The sequence below is a fragment of the Primulina tabacum genome, chromosome 11 (assembly GCF_025594145.1).
Source record: "Primulina tabacum isolate GXHZ01 chromosome 11, ASM2559414v2, whole genome shotgun sequence".
Lineage (NCBI taxonomy): Eukaryota > Viridiplantae > Streptophyta > Magnoliopsida > Lamiales > Gesneriaceae > Primulina > Primulina tabacum.
The window spans coordinates 4,880,833-4,905,256 of NC_134560.1; the positions used below are offsets into that span (position 1 = coordinate 4,880,833).

Below are 24,424 nucleotides of genomic sequence, written 5' to 3' on the forward strand. Positions count from 1 at the left end.
AATATTAAGTATATAAATATGATTTTTGGAGACTTGAACTCATGATCTCGCTCTGATACCAATTATTAGGATGAAACACTTACTACTAGGCCAAAAACTATAGCTTTTAGCTAAGGCGCAACTCGAATTCCTTATGCTCGTGATAGTGCATAATACACCAATTTGTGCGCTAATAGGTCGGACTATTACATTAACCTAACACTTTTGCGAATTCTTCTCGGATCAATATCATATTTCAAAAAATCTAAAATGATGATTAAAGTTGCTTCGATCGTCTGACAATAATACCTCTTAGTCTCGACGATAAATATTTAGGCTACGTTTGGTTGGAAGGATATGATAAACTAATGATTAGTATGTAAATGATGAAGAAAATGATTGTGGTAGGATTGTAATATATGGTGTAAAATAATATTATGTTTGGTAGGATTTTTAAGTGTAGGATAATTTTGAATTTTTTGATGAAAAGACAATTTCCCTTCCCCTTCGCGGTGGCGGCAGGGGCCGGCGGCCGGAAACGGCCAGCCGGAAAAATCGGCCGGCGGCCGGCGGTAGGTCGGCGGCGGTCGTGGCGGCGGCGGCAGTCGTGGCGGGAAGTGGTGGTGAGTTTGAATATAATAGAGGGGTAAAATTGAAAAAATAGGAGGTATTAAGAGTTTGATAAATAATCCTAGGGGGTGAGAAGTATTATTTTAACCTACCTAATATAACCTAATCATTCATAGGAGGGATTGACTTGGTTAAATAATTACGCGTACCAAACAGCTGACTAGGCAGGATAAAAAAAATAATACCCCCTAATCCCGCCAACCAAACACTCCCTTATTATATTATATTTTATCAATATATTAAAGTATATTTAGCTTTATATATGATTTAATTGAGTTGAAATTGTATTAATATATAATATTTATATATCGATAAAGAAAAATAATACTATTTTATTATATATTTATAAATATGTTTTATATATATTATATTGACTAAATAATTTATTTCCTGAGATATGTTTGTAGTAATTAATAATTATAATATTTTAATACAAATAACATGATAATTTATCGTAGTATATATTTTTAAAAATAAATAAATATAGTTTTAAAAACTAATTAAAAATTTTAAAAATAAAAATGTATATCTAATTGAATTTAATAAAAAAATCGGACTTAAAAAAATTATCTAAAAGTCATATATCAATTAAATTATTTATAATAGTTCATGTATCCATTTACCTATTCACCAAAAGTTCGTATACCAAAATATTTTTTACTCCTCCAAAAATATAATTTATTATTTAACTTAAAACTGTTTTTTTTTTATCTAGTATAATAATTAATGAATATCTAAGTAATTTATAAATTTTTTATTTAAATAATTATAATAATTTAATATTCAATATAAAATAATAACCATATAAAATGGTTAACATTTTTAAAATAAATATAAAAACAATTTCATTATTTAACTATATTAATTATATTAAACTACCAAATGTATTTTACTTGATCAAATATTCTCCGCTATATGTATATATATATCTATATGAACGAATATATGATTACACTCATCTATCGTCATCTATTTATTTTCAGTGCATTATTCATATGATCACTGCTACAATTAAAGCATGGAAATCCGCCACATTTTTCATTGGAAAAATGACTTTAATTCAAGAGCCATTAATAATTGCCACTTTTGGCACTTCAACAGGGAACTCGTTGATCTCATCAGTCCAGGGATTCTTCTCCTTAGCCGGTTCAATCCGCCTCAACGCTCTCCAAATCGTGCTGTTACACTTGAATCCAGATCCGAACGCGATTTGCCACGTCCTATCACCCTCGTTAATCCGCCCCTTCGCCTCCAAATAGGCCAACTCGTACCACAGCGTGCTGCTAGATGTGTTACCGAACCTGTATAGTGTCATCCTCGATGGTTCCATATGCCATCCACTCAACTCAAGATTCTTTTCGATTGCATCTAGCACTGCTCTTCCACCAGCGTGAACGCAGAAATGCTCGACAGCGAGTTTGAAATCAGGAACATAAGGCTTGACTTTCATCTTGAATACTTTTCTTGCAACTAATGAGGCAAGAAACAGTATCTGTTCCGACATGGGGAGGATCGATGGGCCTAACTTCATGATGTTTGATTTTAGGGCCTCACCTGCCACGACCATTAGGTCTTTCGAAAGCGCGACGCCTATTTTTTCCATGTCATCCTCTTTCTGAAATACGGAGCTGTAGCTTTTATGATCGGGGCCTTGGTGGGTTCGGATTGTATGCATGAGCTGGTACTTTGCACGACTTTTTTCCGATGGTTTGTTGGAGAGGAGAATGGCAGCTCCTCCCATTCGAAAGATGCAGTTAGAGATGAGCATCGAACGATCGTTGCCATTATACCAATTTAGGGTCATGTTCTCCGTGCTCACTATTAAGGCATAGGAATTGGCGTGAACCTGTTGCATTGATACAAAACATATATATAATTAAAGAAGCATTAATCTATTACATATAAACATTTGTAATTATGTGCTTTATATATTCATCTATATTATATTATTAAATTTGAGACCTCTAGTGTAACTAACTTTTAGTGTCATACTCTGTTTTACTAATTATATATTAACGTACCAACGCACACATATAGCAACTAACTTAGTGTCATATTCTATTTTATTAATTATAGATATTAATAAAGTGTTAAAATTTTATTGTAAGTTACATGTAGCTTTTCGGATGTAACCTAGTTTTTTAAACATCAAATTGTAGGTTCAATTCCTAGTTTTTTTCTCTCTTTCATATTCTATTTATTTTTTTTATTTCATATATCAAAATTATAGTGTAGTCCCTCACTATTTCTTATAATTACATTTGATCTCAATTTAAATATAAACCAAAATGAATTATAAAAAATATTGTACAAGCACGCAATTACGTGCATCAGTGCACTAGTATAAATTAGTTTTTGTGTACGTTTTGGACAATATGAACTATCTTTTGCAGTAATAGAATCGTTGTGGTCATATCCTTTTAATTAAACGTGAAATATGCACAATTTGCTGCACATTCAGTACTGCTTAACTTACATTTGAGGATATTAAATCTCTCGATCAAATTCATAATTGTTTTATTCATGTGGCTAAAATCATGGTTTTCTACCAAGAAAGATATCCTACGAACTTGTAAACAAAATGGAATTTTAAGATTAAATTGGAAGTCTTAAGATTCAAGGTATATCTACTATATGCTATAAAGAGTGTGACACTTCTTCTTGATATTATTCATAGTACAAACCTGCAAAAGTTGTTTGGCAAGATCAATAGAAATCAACCCAGCACCGCACCCCATTCCACTAAGATTGTAGCTCAAAATGTTACCTCTAAGCTTATAATGGTTCACAACCACCGAAGAAAGAGATGGTGTTGGGTTAAACAAGCTGCAATTCACCACAAGAATCCCGATATCTTTGGCTCTTACACTGGTTTTCGCTAACAAATCATCAATAGCCCCGAAGATAACAATCTCAGCTTCTTTTCTTGCCTCGGACATGCATATATTCGGAGGCAAGCTGAAAAACGCTTCTGGGAAATATGTCTTCTGCCCCAAACCTGATCTCTCCACGATTTTCTTTAGAAAAGCTAAGTTCTCAGGTGTGTAATGGTTTACAGCAGCAAATGTTCTTGTAAGCAGTTCTCTGCTACACATAACCTCAGGTTTGGACTTGTAACACGCAAAATCGACTAGATACACTTTTCTCAGCCTAGTCATGAAGTAAAGTGTGATTAAAGAAACCATCAGCGAAGAACAGACGAAGACCGATACATTAATATCGGATTTTAGTCGATCCCATGTCAGGATTAAACCCTTGGCCATTGCTGTGGAAAGACGAACCGAAAAAATCCCAAGTAAAGGGAGTAGAAACAAGTGCGTGGCATGTGAAATCAAGCAGTGATAGCCATGTTTCAAATATTTTGGCCAAAAAGATTGAACAGCACTAGTGCTGTTAGGCGTCGGCGTCTCTTTTCTTTCATTTGTTTTGTCACCCGCCATCCTTAACTACAAAGAACAAACTATAGCTTGGACTGAGTATGTATAAATGCTTGAAATCTACCAATAATCCAAACTACCAATCAACTTAATCTAGATACTGTATCAAAAGCTATAGATAATAGTCGCTATATGGTTTGAAATTATGACTCCAAAGTTCATGAGTGACATAATAAAATTATTTATCTCCTAAGATCAGTTTCATTTTAAAATATTAAATAAATAATAAAGTATATATTTAATTGTAAGAATTTTAAGGGGCTTTCCCAATTCCCCCCTATCGTTAACTATTTGATACAGGGGCTTCAATCTTTACATTTTTTAGCTGCTCCTATAATTTAGGTAATTTATATGCACCAAACCTAGAGCCGTCCTCTCCTAGAATTTTTAATGAAGTGTAATTAATTAAAAAAAATTACTCAATTATTCATCCAAATTTTCCCTTGGCCTTACGCATGCTTATGCTCGGGCAGTGGTTATGGGGTGAGGCCATTTTGGGGTCGGTGATTCCTGAGAAGTTTTTTAGGATGCGTGTGAGTGAGAATATAAACACGCGGACAGTCATCGAATCTGAGACGTTAAATACTTAAATTCTTACTCACTCCGGGCTAAGCTGCGAGCCCGAGCTTGTATGAGTATTTGTTGATCTAATCCAATTCTCTAGTTGTTGCTGAACCACGAATGTTATATATAAGAGTACTTTTTTTACGGGCGCTAGTTCTCCCTCGGTAGCCTCAGGCTCCGGATCTCTTACTCTGTCCGAGTCCGAAGATGATCCAGTCTCTTTGCTCTGGACCGATATGGGCCTTTTGAGCAAGAAACCACTATATAGGCTAACTGGGCTCAACCCAGCCCAAATGTAACACGGCCTCAATGTAATAAAAACTGATAAGTCCAACAAATCTCAAAACTGTGGATTGTGAATATTAATTAGGACGCTTTTGTGGTATGTAGCATATTTTGTTCGAATATAAAAGCATGTATAATATTTTGTGCTCGTTTATCCCGATCTTATAAAGCTGTACTACAAACAAGCCCTTTTAGTAGACAAGTTTTCTTCCTATTTACATTGAGATACAATTTACTCTTGTGATAATTTGAGTCAATCATTTTTATAGAGCGATGCCGATTATGGAGTATTTGCTGCTTGGACCACCGATTGTGCAGCACAAGTTTAGGTTCGGAGCATGACAATATGGATCGGTTTCATTTTGCAGAGCAATCTAGCTATACAAGGAATTAATGAATTTCATTTTTGGTATTGTATTTGCGATTTTGGTAAATTATGTTATTGAATTTCATTTTTGGTCATACATCTTCCATTTTTCGGTAATTTTAGCCATTTTCATGAGGAGTTCTAATGTGACACTGTACATGTCAATACCATGTCAGAAAAAAGATTAAAATTGCAAAAAAAAAAAAAAAAAAAAACAAAGATAACGGGCTAAAACTGAATTTTGACAATATAGAATATCAAAATCGAAAAAAACATCTGTGACCAAAAGACAATTTTATCATCGTTAGATTTAATTCCAATTTTTTTTTTTCAATTCACTGTTAACCTGCACTTATTACTACCAAAACTAGCACGTGCTTGATCATGGGTGAGTTGGTTATTTTCTCCAAAGGAAAAAAGATAAATATGTTGTGAAAAAGTAAAAATTTATGGTGAAAAGTAAAAATCTTAAACTCTCAAAATTTACCAAACAACACACTTTATAATATTTTCCTCTATACTCAATTGTGAATTTCTTCACAAATGTTGAGGCAATTTATAGAATTTCTTTACAAATAATCCAAAAATAAAATACGTCATTACCTACATCATCACACACTAATTTTCAATATTTACAACTCTTACTTTCAACATTCAAATATTCAATACACACATTTTAAATATTATTTTCCAACACTCCCCCTTGTGATGATGATCATAATGATTGTATTAATTACGTGTTTTTATACTGTCTCGTTAAAAACCTTACTAGAAAAAACCCATTGGGATAAAAACCATAGCAAGGGAAAAAGAGTGCAGTCACGTAAACTCCCCCTTATGTTGACACGAACAATTCTTCACAAATTTCGTAGATTGCGCATCCCAATATTATATATGTGCTTTCTGAATATTGTCGTAGGAAGTGCCTTTGTGAAAAGATCTGATGAGTTTTCACTTGATTGAATGTGACGAACATCAATACATTTATTCTTCTCAAGCTCCTTGGTGAATGCAAAGAACTTAAGAGGAATATGTTTAGTTCTGTCGTTTTTTGTATCCTTCTTTCATTTGAGCAACACATGCAGCATTATCTTCATATAGTATCACAGGCTTCTCGTCGAATGATAATCCGCATGATATTTGGATATGTTAGGTCATTGATTTTAACCACACACATTCACGACTTGCTTCATGTAGTGCACTAATCTCGGCATGATTTGATGAAGTTGTTACGAGCGTTTGTTTCTGTGAACGCCAAGAAATTTCAGTGCCTCCACGAGTAAATACATATCCAGTTTGGGAACGTGCCTTGTATGGATCAGATAAGTATCCAGCATCGGCATAACGAATTATACTTGAATTAGCATCTTTTGAATACAAAAGTCCCAAGTCTGTCGTTTCTCGTAGATAACGGAATATGTGTCTAATTCCGTTTCAGTGTCTCTTTGTTGGATATGTGCTAAATCTTGCCAACAAATTTACGACAAAAGATATATCAGGCCTTGTACAATTTGTAAGATACATAAGGGCACCGATAGCACTTAGATATGGTACTTCTGGATCAAGAATATCTTCATCATCTTCACATGGACGGAATGGATCCTTTTCTATGTTTAATGATCTAACAACCATTTGAGTACTTAAAGGATTTGATTTATCCATATTATAATGTTTAAGGATCTTTTTTGTATAATTTGTCTGGTGAACAAATATTCCACATTCTTTTTGTTCAATTTGTAAACCCAGACAATATTTGGTTTTTTCAAGATCCTTCATTTCAAATTCTTCCTTCAAGTATGACACAACTTCTTGAATTTTCTTATTCGTTCCAATGATGTTTAAATAATCAACATATACAGCAATAATTACGCATCCGGATGTTGTTTTCTTAATGAAAACACAAGGGCATATTGAGTTATTTACATATCCCTTTTTCATCAAGTGATCACTTAGTCGATTATACCACATTCGACCGGATTGCTTTAACCCATATAATGATCTTTGTAATTTCACAGAATAACATTCTCTGGGTTTTGAACTTTGTGCTTCAGGCATCTTAAATCCTTCAGGGATTTTCATATATATATTACTATCAGGTGATCCATATAAGTAAGCTGTAACAACATCCATAAGACGCATTTCTAAATTTTCAGATACCGCCAAGCTAATCAAATACCGAAACGTAATTGCATCAATCACGGGAGAATACGTTTCTTCATAATCAATTTCAGGCCTTTGAGAAAAACCTTGCGCAACAAGTCGAGCTTTATATCTTACTATTTCATTTTTCTCATTTCGCTTTCGAATAAAAACCCATTTGTATCCAACAGGTTTTACACCTTCAGGTGTAAGGACTATAGGTCCAAAAACATTACGTTTATTTAGCGAATCCAATTCAACCTGGATGATTTCTTTCCATTTTATCCAATCCTGCCGATTTTTACATTCACCAAAAGATTTTGGTTCATGATCTTCATTATTATTTATGATGTCGATTGCCACATTATAAGAAAATATATCATCAATTTCTTCTATATCTTTTCGGTTCTATATTTTTCCTGTATTACTATAATTGATAGAGATTTCATGATTCTCGTCAGTTTGTTGTTCTGACAGAACATTTTCATCATCATGTGTTTCTTCAGGAACACCATTCTCTATTTTGTGATCATCATATGTTTCTTCAGGAACATCATTCTTTATTTTGTGATCATCGTGTTTCTCTATGAATTTTCTTTTTCGAGGATTTTTATCCTTGGAACCGACTGGCCTTCCACGCTTCAGGTGTTTAATGACATCATGAGTATCTTCAATTTGTTTCTTCGGAATTTCAATTCGAGCAGGGGCATTTTCAGCATGTATATATGATTTAGTTACCCCTTTTGTGTCTGCAAATGCATCTGGTATTTGATTTGCTATTCTTTGCAAGTGCACAATTTGCTGTACATCTTTTTCACATTGTTTTGTTCTTGGATCCAGATGTAACAATGATGATACATACCATGTAATTTCTTTTTCGGTATGTTTTTATTCTCCCCCTAACATTGGGAAGATTTTCTCATTAAAATGACAATCAGCAAAACGTGCTGTGAACACGTCGCCTGTCTGAGATTCAAGATATCGAATGATTGATGAACTATCATAACCGATATAAATTCCAACCTTTCTTTGAGGTCCCATTTTCTTTCGTTGCGGTGGTGCAATAGGCACATACACCATACATCCAAAAATTCTCAGATGAGAAATGTCTGGTTCTTTACCAAATGCAAGCTGCAATGGGGAGTATTTATGATATGCACTTGGTCTGATGCGAATTAATGAAGCAGCATGTAAAATTGCATGTCCCCTTATAGAAATAGGGAGCTTTTTTTTTTCATAAGAATTGGTCTAGCAATCATTTGCAGACGTTTAATCAATGATTCAGCCAATCCATTCTGTGTATGTACATGAGCAACAGGATGCTCAACAATGATTCCCATAGACATACAATAATAAGTGAAAGTTTGGGAAGTAAATTCACCAGCATTATCAAGTCTAATTTTCTTGATTGTATAAACGGGAAATTGATTCCTCAATTTTATTATTTGAGCAAGTAATCTTGCAAATGCAACATTTCGAGTTGACAATAAACATATATGTGACCATCTGCTGGAGACATTAATCAATACCATAAAGTATCTGAATGGTCCACATGGTGGATGGATTGGTCCACAAATATCACCCTGAATACGTTCAAGAAACATTGGTGATTCAGTTTGGATTTTGGCTGGTGAAGGTCTTATAATAAGTTTTCCAAGAGAACATGCTTTACATTGAAACTTATTATTCTGAAAGATCTTCTGGTCTTTCAGCGGATGACCATGTGTATTTTCTATAATTCTTCGTATCATTGTTGAACCAGAATGTCCTAATCGATCATGCCAATTGATTAATATTGAAGAATTATCAACTACCATGTTTGATTCAATGGGACTTATATGTGTATAATGCAATCCAGTAGGGAGCATTGATAGTTTTTCAATCACATATTTCTTTCCTGATTTATATGTGATAAGACACATATACTTCTCATTCCCTTCATTCATTGTTTGAGTATCATAACCATGAGAATATATATCATTAAAACTCAACAAATTTCTTTTCGATTGTGGTGAATATAAAGCATCATTGATCAAAAATTTTTACCATTAGGTAACAAAAATTATGTTTTACCACATCCTTTAATCAAGTCTACAGGACCTGATATTGTATTCACCGTTGTTTTTGTTGGTTTTAGTTCCAAGAAATATCTTTTATCTCGGAGGATAGTGTGCGTTGTACCATTATCGGGTATGCAAACTTTAGCTTTGCTCATAGCATTTTCCATATTTGAACTTAAAAAAAAAATATGCAATGAAATAAAATTACTGACAATACATATATAAATATAACACATATCATAATTGTACAATAAAACATTATTATATGAACACATGAAAAATAAATTATTGTACATTTATATTCTACCATTATATTGTTCATTTTCAGATAAATCATTGAGAAAATATGTAGCATCAATATTGTTCATTTCTATCCCACCAACATATTGATCATTGTCTGAGAAATCAATCAGAAAATCTCCAGCATCAAAATGAGTTGAATCACTCAAAGGTTCACTTTGTTCAGTGAAGTTGCTCTCATTTTCTTTTCCCTTTATTGATTCTTTATAAAGTTTACAAAGGTGCTCAGGGGCTCGACAAATACAGGACCAATGTCCTGGAGTACCACATCTGAAACAAGAACTTTCAAATCTTTTTGAGTGATTCTCATTAACACTCGTATTTTCATGATGCCTTTTCTGTGGATGGTTTGGGACGTTCTTTTGAGATGAGTTATAAAAGTAACTATCTCGATTATTTTCAAAATCACGGTCGCGTCCACGACCACGACCACTTCCACGTCCACGTCCACGACCACGACCTCGATTTCGTCCTCGACCAAAATCTTGTCTATAACTTTGATTTTGGTTTCCAGATTTAAATTCATTTTTGTTTACGACATTTACTTCAGGAAATGCCGTTGAACCAGTGGGTCGTGCATGATAATTTCTCATTAGCAGCTCATTATTCTTTTCCGCCACAAGGAGATAGGCGATAAGTTCAGAATATCTCAAAAATCCACGCACTCTATATTGTTGTTGTAGAGTTATATTCGATGCGTGAAAAGTGGAAAATGATTTTTCAAGCATTTCCATTTCAGTAATCTCATGCCCACAGAATTTCAATTGCGAGATTATTCTATACATCGTCGAGTTATAATCACTAACTTTTTTAAAATCTTGGAATCTCAACGTATTCCATTCATCCCGGGCGGTCGGAAGTATAACTTCCCTTATATGTTCGAATCTTTCTTTTAATCCATTCCACAAAGGCATGAGATCTTTTTCAATTAGATATTCACATTTCAATCCCTCATCGAGATGTCGACGCAAAAATATCATGGCTTTTGCCTTTTCTTGGGATGTCGATATGCCATTTTCTTTTATGGTTTCATTTAGATCCAATGACTCAAGATGCATTTCTACATCGAGAGTCCATGGCATATAATTTTTTCCCGTGATATCAAGAGCAATGAATTCGAGCTTTGCCAAGTTTGACATGGTGGTACTTTTTCTTCTGTTTTGGAGCTTGGAAAAATATGGAGGACTTTTAGAGCTTCGTGCTGATAATGTGTTGTGAAAAAGTAAAAATTTATGGTAAAAAGTAAAAATCTCAAACTCTCAAAATTTACCAAACAACACACTTTGTAATATTTTTCCCTATACTCAATTGTGAATTTCTTCACAAATGGTGAGGCTATTTATAGAATTTCTTTACAAATAATCCAAAAATAAAATACATCATTACCTACATCATCACACACTAATTTTCAATATTTACAACTCTTATTTTCAACATTCAAATATTCAATACACACATTTTAAATATTATTTTCCAACAAAATAAATGAGTATCCTTTGACTTTATTTTTTTGCATATGAAGTGTTCCTTTTTGCTGTACTGGGAATGAATATCCTTTTCATGTTGCGCAACAGCCAGTATTCTTTAGTGTTCGACAGATATCTATTCGTGCATGCATGCATACATTTCTAATTTTAGAATATTGTCCATTTCCATTTCTAGCCAGATAAGGAAAGGACAAACAACAATTTAATAGGGTTGTCTGATTTTGTGGAACCTTATTTTATTAAAAATTTAGAGTTTACACAAGTGGTACTGCTTGCTATTCACTTAGAAAGAGCTTTTCGGTTACGAAAATTTGCATCGCCGCGGAAAATTTGTCCAATTAACCATCGAATTGATTGAGCTAGAAAAGGATATATAAATGCTCGAAAAAAGTAGTGGTTAATCGAGTGAGAAATTTGGGCGAATGTATCCAAACCACTTCATGTCCAAGATCTATCCCCATGAATCAAATCTTAATAGTTTAATGGAAATAATTAAATAAACAATTGATAGGTATATATGGTTAAATTGATCGATCGAGCCAAAAATGGCAACAACATATATCATATGATTCAAACAAGAACCATTTAATTGGATGTAAATAGCACATAATTGATTACTTGATGACGATAGTTTAATAATCATAATAATTCGCAATAAACTATGGTTGAGAAAGTGATGGGAAAATCTAATGATTCAAAATAATATCTCCTAATGGTCATTATACAAATTTTGAGATCCGCCAAGATTTTGGATATATATATATTTATATACACAAAAAAACTATTATAAGACCGTTTCATGTGTCAATTTTGTGATAAATATCCAACCCAACCAATTCATGAAAAATTATTACATTTTATGCTAACAGTAATTATATATATATATATGGATTAGGCGGGTACGTCTCACGAAAGTTATGTGAGACTGTCTTACAAGAGACATACATATATATGTGTGTGCGGTTGCTTTTCCCTCCTTCAATCAACCCTGCCTTCCTTGAAAAAATACAGATAAAATATAATGTCATTCCTCTCGTTTTTCATTTTCTTTACGAAATCATAGAGCGGACCATAAACTTGAATTAAAAATGTAAACTATAATTACAATAATATCTTAAGTTCGCCTTTTTGGCTCACATTCCCGTCTACTTTTCATATACTATTTATATAAAAATTTAGAATGAATTCATCTAATTTTAATACAAATGACAGGGATTTTCAATCAAATTAAACTGCTTAAACCAACAAAACAAGTGGAGATTGAATCCAAGACATCACGGGCCTTGGATCTCGTCTTTGTCTCTAGACCTAGCTATCCTTTACGATTAGATCTAAATTTTTAAATGCTACAAAAATATTAAATTTTATAGATTGCACTAGGGATGTCAAAACGGGTTAGCTCACACCGACTTGCCACAACCTGCCATCATCAAATGGGTCAGTGCGGGTTAACCCGTCTATTTATTTTAAGAAAAAATAGTATAAAAAGGAAAAGTAAATGTTGTTTATAAAGAAAAATTTGTAAAAAAAAAAAAAACCCTTTTCAAATTATCAATTCAGTAATAAATAAAATAGAAACGTAGAAACAAGTCAAATTAACGAAGATCTATCTTCGAAAAAATAATTGTTAATAAATTGAATCAAAAGTGGACCAAAATAATGGCAACCTCAATTTTATATAATGGAGAAAAAAATATATTTTTTCCAAATTTTTTTTTAATAAATGGTGGGCCAACTCAACTCTTTATAACTCATAACCCGAACATATTAAGCTAAAATTAAGCCATTTTAGCTGACTTCTAGTGGATTGTTAAATATTAACTCAACCAGCGTTTCTACGATGAAAAGTTGAGTTAATCCGATGAATCTAACTCATTTTGATATCTCTAAATTGAACACACGTTGTGAATAGATTAGTGTATTTTGACATGAAATGATATCTATAATATAAAATATTGATTCTGAAAATGTGAGTAAATAAACTTTATATTCTCCAATTAACCCAAAATCACATTTTTTTTTAAAAAAAACTAACGTCACGTATCCAAACATACGCTATGTGTCCCAAGTCAGTCCAATATTTTAAAAAAAAAAAAAAAAAATCCAATACTCTATGGTTCAATTGGCAGTCCACATCCATCAATATGTTTTCCCTTTAGTTTTTTAAACAACGTTTTCACTATTTTTATGGCACAGCATTGGACGGCTTTTATCGCATACTTTCTTTTTTAATTCATTCACCTCCAAACACGGAAAATTAAAATAATGAAACAAATCCGACATTTTAATCAAGAGAAAGATACTAGAAATTATTAGGATCCTTTATCAGCAATTGAAATACTTTCGAGTTGAGAAAATGCAGTAATATATAATGATTTAATAGTTATAATTCTAATCCATCTTCAATTTTTTGTCGATTAAGTTTGTCTGTTTGCAATTTTACATGGCAATTATCACACCTAAATATATTAAAGAAACCCTTAATAAAAAAGATTAATATATTAACTGCATTTTTTGTCGATTAAGTTTGTCCGTTTGCAATTTTAATAATTTATATTGTTAAATTTCAATATTAATCTTATAACTTTCAATTTTTTTGCAATTTTAATCGACATCTTCTTTTTCCCCCTATCAATTGTAGAATTAATCAACATATGAATTTCGAGGTTGCCCACTTTCGAGAGAAAGGCCAAGTTTCAGCATTGTATGCAGGAAACAGCTAGAGCATTGGTTGTTCCTTGTCACGAAAAGCTAAGCCGTTTGACCATAAATAACTGGATATGAATGGAGGAGCAAGAAACACATGGTCAACGGATGTAGTTAATTAAAGAATATTTCCACAATTAAGGAGTATATCATTATTGTTCAACGGCTATTTCGATTCATAATAACTAATGACATCAATTAGCTGACTCACGAATATCAGTCGATAATCAATTTTTGAATTCATTTCACATTATATTAATAATTCTATTATTTTATAAATATTTAGCTGGGATGATTCGAAAATTATGACTCTGATCAACGACTTAATATATGAATTTTTTTTCTGAAAAAATAAATTATTACCCTTTTTCGTGTCTGATCGTAGAGCCTGCATAATTATCACAAATTGGCGCAGTACTTTTTGACATTTATATTTTAATTTATACCTAAACCAACAAGAGTCCAAGCACTAACAACTCATGGGACAACTATCTGTATTTATTGGGTGATAATTTTCCAGCCATATTATATGTCAGATTTAAGCATTGTCTAGAAATTAACCTGTGGCTCAACCTCTTATGCAATCGATCCCATAATAATTTAATAATAATTAGATAGTGAAAGTAAGGTTAATGGAAATCTTCATTTAATTATGGGAAGGGTGACAAAGTTTATGGAAACAAATTAGAAGAATTGATTTCATAAGAATAAGATTTCTAAAAAGTTTAAAATCGGAAAAATCGATATGCATGTTTCATGTTTGTGATTTTAGGAGATCATTTAAAAAAAAAAAGTAGGTCTCTTGTGATGCTATCTCACGAATCTTTATTTGTGAGACAGGTCAACCCTACCAATATTCACAATTAAAAATAATACTCGTAGCATAATAAGTAATACATTTTCATGGATGACCCGAATAAGTGATCCATCTCACAAAATACGATCCGTTAGATCTTCTCACATAAATTTTTGTCTTTAGAAAAATGACGTTGGCTAAATATTTTTTATATATATATTTATGACGAGATCAGTCATTTCATTATGGGGTGATGAATTGATCGACAAAATGATATTTAAACATAAAAAAACAAAGACTAAATAAATGGTAAATATTGAGAATAGTAAATTTCAAATTCATGGTAAAACAAGATCATTTAGTTAAATAATCTCGTGATGAGGAGATTGTTTTTAAGATATAAATTTGAATCTAAAAGTTTCTATTGACGAAAGTTGAAAAGAATTTTGCTCTGAAATGGCAAATTATATATTAATTCAGATGTTTTAGTAGATGATATTTCAATACATGTATTATTAATTATAAAAATTCATATATGTCAATTTTGTAAAATGTATATTCAATCAATTATTTGTATATTTAAATTATTATTTTTTTACAACAAATATAAATTGAATTGACTGAGTTCATATTTATAAATTTATGAAACGGTATCACGAAACCTCTTCAATATATAATATAATAATAGTAAAAAAATTGAATTGCTAGTTAGTTTCCACGGAGCCAACAATCATAAAATGGCAAAAATTAGGACGCAATCGTAACGTCGATGGTGACATTGAATAATAATAATAATATTATTATTGTTATTAATTGATAAATAAAATAAAATAAAATGTTCGGTATTATAAAAACTCTTTCACATTATCAAACCTGTGTCACACAACACTAAGAATCACTTTCGTCCGGCTTCCACCGTCAGGTATCCCCACTTCCTCCAACTCGGTTCCATGCCCACCCAAAATCCCCCATCACCACCACCTCGTTCCGCCACCGTCAACATAAGGCGAACCACGAGCTCTGGCGGTGGCAGTAGTTCAATCATCCTTGAAAAATACCAACTGGGTTATCTCCTCGGCCGTGGCAGCTTCGCCAAAGTATACAAAGGCCGATCTCTAGAAGACAATACCGTAGAAGTCGCTATAAAAGTCATCGACAAGGCCGCGACTGTCGACGCCGCGATGGAACCCCGGATACTCCGCGAAGTCTCCGCCATGCGCCGCCTCCACCACCATCCGAACATCCTCAAACTTCACGAAGTGCTGGCTACCAAATCCAAAATTTACCTCGTCATGGAACTCGCCCCCGGTGGCGAGCTCTTCGCCAAACTTGGCCGCTGTCGCCGCTTTTCTGAGTCCACTGCACGCAGATACTTTCAACAACTAATCTCCGCCCTCCGCTTCTGTCACCAAAACGAGGTCGTCCACCGCGACATAAAACCGCAAAATCTCCTTTTGGATCACAAAGGGGCGTTAAAGATCACGGATTTCGGGCTGTCTGCTCTGTCTGAACAGAAAAGAGACGGATTGATCTACACAGCCTGCGGAACTCCGGCATACACCGCACCCGAAGTCGTTTACCATAAAGGATACAACGGGGAAAAGGCGGATGCATGGTCGTGTGGAGTTCTTTTATATGTTTTTCTGGTGGGCAGCCTCCCTTTTGACGACAGAAATTTACCGAACATGTACCGTGCGATGCATCGTCGTGAATTCGAGATTCCAGACTGGATTTCGAAATCAGCCAAGAGTATAATTTATAAGCTCATGGACCCAAATCCAAAGACAAGACTGAGCCTTGACGAATTAACCAATCTTTCTTGGTTCAAGAAGTCATTTTCACTCCCCAATCTCGGCTCAGAGACAGAGCGAAATCTGGGACCCGAGTTTCTTGAACAAAAAGAATTCAAACCCCTGTCGAAAGTGAATGCTTTTCACATAATTTCGATGTCTTCTGGGCTGGATTTATCTGGGATTTTTGAGGCCGAGGCGAATAGGAAAGGGATGAGATTTACTTGTGGGATGGAAGCAGGGGAGATTGAAGAGAAGGTGATGAAGATTGGGGAGGAATTAGGATACAGAATACAGAGAGGGAAGGGTGGCAGGATTGGGTTGGTCAAGGGAAGGGTAGTTTTAACTGTGGAGATTTGGGAGGTGTCTCTAGAATTATGGTTGGTGGAGTTGAAGTTGTTTGATGGTTGGGTGGAATTTGGGGATTTGCATTGGGAGGAGTTGAAGTTAGGGCTCAACGATATTGTAGTCTCCTGGCACAATGGGGTATCTTAAAAGTTGGAATTTTAAAAACAAGATACTCTGAGCTCGTTGGAGTTGATGGAATGAAAACAAAAATGATGGGTTTGATCGAGTCTACCGGATGGATGTAATACAGTGCAAACTACGATCAAAATTTATTGGCATTTTGGGTATCAGATTGGTTTTGGGATTTTATCAGATCAATGAGCAGGGGGTAGGACTAATCTTGTGCAGAGGTTTTGAGACAAAATGATCTGTTCTTTCCTGAATAAATAACGAATTTAAACATTGTAAATGAAATTTTACTTCAAGTTGGACAGTTTTAATAAAGAAACTGCATTATTGTTCATAACATGTTCATCTGATTTTGTTGGATATCATCTGTAGTTCTATCTAACTTGTAACAAAATTCCTACAACTTTCCGGCCCGTTTGTGGATTTTCACGCATCAAATTACGCTGACCCCTTCCTCGATCCATCTGTAAATCACAAAACAGAATCACCAGAATCTGAAGATTATTCGGAAGAATGCCACGGTGAGGAACAAAATGTGAAAAAAGGCTGATGCTGATACTACATACTTTTGCTCTTCTGAATTTTTTTGACAAGTTGTTGTATTAAATTACCGTCACAAGTATTGTACAAGTTACTGTCTACTGAGCATCCCAAGATGGTGTATAGCCTCAAGTTACATATGCTCTTTTGAAGGTTATGGAATGAAAAGGAATGCAATAAAAATATATTGTCAATTTGGCTAGTTTTGTTAATGAAATGAATGATGAAATTATACAATTGAAACATATATGATCTGCATGCTTATTTAATTTACAAATGAATTCCAAATTTCTAAGTTATAATTATAGCAATAATAGGCATAATTAAAAAATTGTGTTAGATATAAACAACAACCAATTACATCAAGATTTTTTTTTGGGTAGCAAAAAAGAGAAAAAAAAAAAACACAAAGACAAGTATGATTAACTCAAAGTCAGATTGAAAATATTGATAAATATTTTAGTAACAAATATAAAATAATGAGAAAATAAACAGTTGATTATCCTGCGGACATTTAACGACAAAATCAAAACAACAATGATGTTAGAGAATTTAATTTGTGTATGAATGATAATGACGATGAAAAGTTCTTCAAACTCTTATTATGAACGAAATGAATGAAGAAGAGATTATTAATATTATAAAAAAAATTAATATGAAAATATGAATCAAGAGAGTTAGTTTGCTTTTAAATGTTCATCATCACATAATCTGGAAACAATTGATAAAAAATATTAGGGGATTCTTAATTTAAAAGGAATCAAATAGAAATATGTGGTTATTGTTTGAAAAACTCTTATATATGAAAAAAGGTGACCCTACCACTACTATCTTGAGATGTTCAATTTTTAAGTTCAATTCAGACTCTCAAAATCTCGATGTTGGCTATAAGAAATGTGTCTACATAGTGAAAAGTGGATACAAAGTCCATGATTCAAGTGTGATATAATATTCCATTTTGGAAGTTATTATACATTTTTTTTAAGTTTGAAGTTTTATTTTATTTTTACAAAATTTAGTGAAATTTGAAAACAAAATTTTCATTTGACATTGCACGACAGCCATATTAGATTGCTCCACACGCTGATTTCAAATTATCAATTTATTTTTATTTTTTAAATGTAAATAAAAAAATTTCCCTACTTTTTCATTGCCATAGAAGCATAATAGTTTGTTGGGCTCAGAATTTTTTTAATCCCTGGACTTGGTTTTCGTAGGTGAACCATGGGAACTTGGTGAAGCTTGAGGGGTTTTGCGTAGACCCGGAAGAATATAATTGCTACCTTCTTTATGAATATGTAGAAATGGGTCCGGTTACTCGTGGCTCCATCAAAGAAAGAACGAAAAGATAAGATGGAAAACAAGGCTAAGAATTGACATGGATGTAGCTAATGGATCCACGAGCACACTAGGTCAGATGTTGTGCACAAGGACATCAAGAGTAGCAACATTCTCTTGGACTCGAACATGCGAGCCAAAGTCGCTAACATTCGGGCTAGCAAAATCAGGCTGCAACGCCGTACCAATGCACATCGTCGGCGGCCCCCTATTATCTAGCCGATGGCTAAATGGATGTTTTTTCATAGGGGTCGTGCTTCTCGTGCTTATCTCGGGTAGGGAAGCTATTGATGAAGAAGGGAAGGTTTTGTGGGCTAAGCGTAAATGGGATTTTGGATGGAAAATAGGAGACGAAGTTAATAATAATTGGATTTACAATTCTAGGATGTAATTAATCATTGTTTTTTTGCTATCTAACTATTCTTAGTTTTTGATATCGGTGTAACGATGAACAAAGTACGAAAAGACTATATATACGTGCAATTTAAATTAAACAAACTAAATCTTAAAATTTGATACTATCTTAAGCTAGACAAAAACTTGTGTGAGACGATCTCACAGGATCGTATTTTATGAGACGGATCTCTTATTTGGGTCATCCATGAAAAAATATTATTTTTTATGCTAAAAATATTATTTTTATTGTGAATATCTGTAAGATTGAACCGTATTCGTGAGACCGTCTCTCATAGGGATGTTTAGTCATATGAGACGTACTCTTTACGCTAAACGTCCCTCATAATCAGAAGTATTTAAGATATTAAATATTTATGAATAATATCTACCCAACTAAAATAAGTTATCATGTCGAGCGGCAAGGTAACAACTTTAACGATTTTCTGTTTACCCCCTGAAGAGTTGCTTTATCACACTTTTGCCCTACCACTCTTTCTCTGCGAAAATAATCCCACTTTTCGAAAAAGCACGCGTCCCACATAAAGCGCACGAAAACACAGACATTGCCACTTTCGCGAAAAGCTCTGACCTTTCACCACCCAAACCCTAGCCCCAAAATTCCGGTAAACCGTCCTGAAGTCTCCGGCATGACGTCGAATCCACCGGATGGGTACGCCGCAGATGACTTTCTCGAGCAAATTCTCTCGATCCCTTCATATACCGGGCTGGCGGGAGCCGACTCTGGTAACTCGTCTGAAACGGCATCTTTGAACCACAGTGTATCCCATCTTGGCTCAGCTGCTGCTGTAGGCTCTGGTCTGCACAATCACACGTTGTTTCCGTTGGGACTCAGCTTAGATAACGGTCATGAAGCGGTTAGTTACTGTGGTGGCTTTACGGTGAAGCCTGTAAGCTTTAGCGTTTAGCATTAGCCCCTTTTTCTGGTTCAATTTGGGGTTGATATGAGTGTCAATTTACGAGAGATCGTGTTTCCAAGACTCTGTGTATGTGTGAACTGTGTGTGGTGTGCTTGGGATGGAGTGAACTTAATCTATGGGGCTTGCGAGGGAGCGGTTTAACTGCTTCGCCGGGAATTTTGATTTATAAAAAACATATTATTTAAAATTGGTCTCGTCGCCCCTGGTCCTCTCTTGGTGTTTGATTGTTGTAAACCAGTAACGGGGTACTGTGAATTCTGTTCTTGCAGGAAAGGGAAGCGGTTAATAACAACATCGGAAGTCTATATCCAGCCTTTAACCATTTACAGGGCCATGCAAACCGCCACCCCGTGCCTCAGGTTCAGCAGGTCGTACAGTAAATGTATAGATATTTTGTATAAGGTTAATTTTGTGCCGTTCGTTTCAGCTAACTGATTTAGGAGTGACTTTTCTATTTATGTATTTATTTTTGAATTACTAAGCATGGGTGGTTGTTATTGTCTGGAGATAGCAGGAATCGATATAAGTTAGTTTGGTAGGTTGATGCATATGGTGGAGGTGTAAATTCTTTATTTTTTACCAGGTTAATCTAAAATCAGGCTATTTCAGTGGCAGGACTGTATATTAGCTAGTTTAGTAATTGACAATCTGATGAAGGTGCAAATTCTTAATTTTTTAACCACGTGGAACTAAAATTAGGTTATTTCAGTTCACTCCTAAATGTAGTTGTTCTGCTGAGTGAGTAGTTTCTAATGCATTTATATTATATGACAGGATAAGGTTTGAGGCTAGTGCTAAGCGTGTTTGATTAGTCTCGTGATGACTTGTGTAGTTTTGAATTCCTCTACGTTCACAGGAATTTTCAGTTTTTGAGTGAAGTAAATAAGGCCTGTTTGCAATTTTTGAACAGAAGTAATATATGTGATAAGTTTGGGTAACTGTTTCTCCACTTTACTCTTTGTATCCGCTTTTCCAAAAAGAGGCATTATTTGTTAAATCGATGATACCACGCTAGATGCCAAAATAAGTCTGCTATACTTCTCAGGCTTTTCAAGGGCAACTTACACCGAGCACTGCAGTCACTGTTCCACATGCCCCTGGAATTAGGCCAAGAGTTCGTGCACGAAGAGGGCAAGCAACTGATCCTCATAGCATCGCTGAGCGGGTATATTTATATAAACGAGCTATAAAGTATGATATTCTGATGAAGAAATTTGTGATTCTTCAAATTGATGCTAATATATTACAGTAAAGTTAATATTTCTTGATACAGCTGCGTAGAGAAAGGATATCAGAACGAATCAAGGCATTGCAAGAACTTGTTCCCAGCTGCAACAAGGTGCATAATCTTCATTTGCCACAAGTTTTTTATCTACTTGGATTAAAATATACGCCTACCATATGAAGTTTATTATCTCTTTTCTCCTCTCGTTTTTCAGACAGATAGGGCTGCCATGCTTGATGAGATACTTGACTATGTGAAGTTTTTGAGGCTCCAAGTCAAGGCAAGAAAATTCATGTTTTCATAACCAGATTTCCCATTCTTCAGTGGTTAACTTTTCGTTAGTTGGCGATTATTGCTTTCTATTGTATGCTTGTGCCATTCATAGTTGTCAAAGGCGAGCCGCGAGAGGCGCCACCAGGCGTGGGCGTTGCGCCTGGGGCTGTCCCAGTCACAACGATTCACAAAGGCGCCTGGGCTCGCCTTGGAAGGGCTCTCGGGCGCGCCTGAGATTGCTTTTTTTTTTAAAAAAAAATATATATATATATTAGTAAATACAACTTCTCTATTTTTTTTTATAGTAACTTAAAATGTAGAAGATCCAAAAAATATATATATATTAGTAAATGCAACTTCTCTGTTTTTTTTTTAATAGTAACTTAAAATGTAGAAGGCCCAACCCAACCCCAAACCCTAGCAGCCCAATTCACAAATTAAATAACAGCGACAAGAGCAGAAGTGTGCAGACTGCAACAGAAGCGAACAACGTGACAACGTGAATATTTCATTAGTTTTAATATATTATTCTAATTTCTAAGATAAATATATTTTTAAAAAAAATTAAAAATGCGCGCCTTGCTTTGGTAAGGCGCGCGCCTCGCCTTGCGCCTCAGGCTCCAGAGCCCTTGTGCGCCTCAGTGCGCCTTGAAAACTATGGTGCCATTGCACAGGACTTTTTAGACTATAATACCTTTATTCTTCTAAGGTTAGGTTTTTTTTTTTTGTTTTCTAGGAGTCTTTGAATCATGCTTGTATGTTAGTTTGTTCTTAACATTTGTTGATTGATATTTCTGTCAAGTGTTGATGTTTTTTCAATGTTTTGGCTTATGTCCACCTCATTGCACTTCATTTGTTTTTTTATTGATGGAGTTGATTATATTCGAGGATTTAGCATATGTATAATGGAGTTGGGGATTTCTTCATAACCTTTTCTCCCGGTTGGTGTATGTGAAAAAGAGCAACGAAGTCCTTTTTGTCATACGTTGGTCCAAAGAACGAGAATCAACTTTCTTAAGTCCATTGTTCCTCAGTGGCTCAGTGATAGAGCGGTCGGCTGTTAATTGACTGGTCGTAGGTTCAAATCCTGCTTGGGGAGAATTTTGATCGCATTTCTGACTCGGACCTAGCGACTCATGCCGTTCTCCTTAGTTTCTAAACTAGTCCTACCAGTTCGCCTAGTAGACTCACTCTACCAAGGATAACCGAAGGCTGGAACTATTCGATTTATTGTTTAATGAAATATTTGCTTTCCAAAACAGCGGGACCTTTTATTAATACAAATATGGTGACCCTGTGGTCTATATATATTTGGCTTGTGCTAAGAATATTTGAAGGATTTAAACTAGCTCTTTGTTCGCATAATATTGTGCAAGAAGATTCTCCGTGTTTATTATATTATGTGACATGACCTGTTCTTGTGACATTCCATATATTACGCTCTTCAAGTCCTCTCGAGGCCCAAATAGGAGAAGGCAGTTTTATTGAGCTTTAAAATTCCAACAGGTTTTAAGCATGAGTAGGCTAGGTGGGGCTGGTGCAGTAGCACAACTTGTTGCTGACATTCCACTACAATCCATGGAGGTGACTAAAAATACTTCCAACTGTCACATGAACATGCTTGCAAAGGTCAATATACAAAATTTATTTTTCTGTTTGTTACTTTCAGGGTGAAACGAGTGAAATAGGATCTAACCAGCAGGTGTGGGAGAAGTGGTCGAATGAGGAAACAGAAAACGAGGTAGCTAAACTCATGGAGGAAGACGTGGGGGCTGCAATGCAATTCCTTCAATCCAAATCACTTTGTATCATGCCTATATCACTTGCATCCCTTATCTATCCCACTAATCAATCTGATGACTCCACCCTTGTCAAACCTGAGCCACCTGCCCCCTCATAATCCTACAAGTCATTGCGCGTGCCTATAATAGCTCCCATCAGACCTCACTCCCACTATACATACATCTCTTTCCGTGTCTATTTGCTTATCAAAGTCGGATGCCACAATTTTGCTTTTGTTGCACTTTTCTCCCACTACCTCCTCTTCCTAAAAGTCTTCTATATGTTATGGCATTCTCAAGCTCGATATGATGGCGATGTTGAAGTATACAAAAATGGTCCGAAGTGCTTTGTAATGGAGAGTTGATAAATTTGAAAAGGTATCATAATATGGTTCTCCTCACTTTTATTTAGTGGGTTGGTTGGTGGGGAGTGGGAGAGACTTTGCGTTTTGCTTGTGGATGGGTCGACTCTTGTATGAAGCCCTGATATTGTTAGTACCTAATTTGATATATAATGTAATAATTTAGTGTGAGGTTCAAGTGGCTATCGTGTTATCGAAAAATATTGTTGGGGTAAGATATGACCACACACACGCATATATATAATTCATGGGTCGGATATACACACAAAAACTCTTGTGGAAGATTTGGGTGCATATATATTATATTTAAACACATTTTTACGAGAGTCCAGTCTCATGAAAATATATCATTTATGTTATATATATATATATACATATATATATATATATATATATATATAGTAATAATGATAATACAATCTTTTTTATAAAATTTTTATGTGTCAATTTTGTGAGATATATCTTATATTCGGTTCAATGTTGAAAAAATATTATTTTTATGTCAAAATTTTTATTTTTTAATTTTAAATATAAATTGAATTGGTTGTTTTCAC

At 34.4% G+C, this 24,424-nt stretch overlaps 3 protein-coding genes across 4 annotated transcripts; 2 read left to right on the forward strand and 1 right to left on the reverse strand.

The window, feature by feature from the left end:
* Positions 1–1,541: 1,541 nt before the first annotated feature.
* LOC142518281 (3-ketoacyl-CoA synthase 20-like) lies at positions 1,542–4,154 on the reverse strand. The gene is made up of 2 exons (XM_075621030.1): positions 3,294–4,154; positions 1,542–2,455 (listed from the first exon to the last, which is right to left on the reverse strand). The coding sequence occupies exons 1-2, from the start codon at positions 4,047–4,049 to the stop codon at positions 1,670–1,672; spliced, it is 1,542 nt and encodes a 513-aa protein (XP_075477145.1). The 5' UTR covers positions 4,050–4,154; the 3' UTR covers positions 1,542–1,669.
* An 11,490-nt stretch (positions 4,155–15,644) lies between these two features.
* LOC142519245 (CBL-interacting serine/threonine-protein kinase 7-like) lies at positions 15,645–17,751 on the forward strand. The gene has a single exon (XM_075622193.1). It carries the CDS (start codon positions 15,701–15,703, stop codon positions 17,033–17,035), a length of 1,335 nt encoding a protein of 444 aa, XP_075478308.1. The 5' UTR covers positions 15,645–15,700; the 3' UTR covers positions 17,036–17,751.
* A 2,058-nt stretch (positions 17,752–19,809) lies between these two features.
* LOC142518151 (transcription factor UNE12-like) lies at positions 19,810–24,051 on the forward strand. Of its 2 annotated transcripts, none has more exons than XM_075620857.1 (7): positions 19,810–20,199; positions 20,499–20,597; positions 21,275–21,394; positions 21,503–21,568; positions 21,669–21,734; positions 23,234–23,311; positions 23,397–24,051. In XM_075620857.1, the coding sequence occupies exons 1-7, from the start codon at positions 19,939–19,941 to the stop codon at positions 23,625–23,627; spliced, it is 921 nt and encodes a 306-aa protein (XP_075476972.1). In that variant the 5' UTR covers positions 19,810–19,938; the 3' UTR covers positions 23,628–24,051. The 2 variants fall into 2 exon arrangements, with proteins under 2 accessions (XP_075476972.1, XP_075476973.1); XM_075620858.1 differs by having other exon boundaries at positions 19,811–20,166.
* Positions 24,052–24,424: the final 373 nt, after the last annotated feature.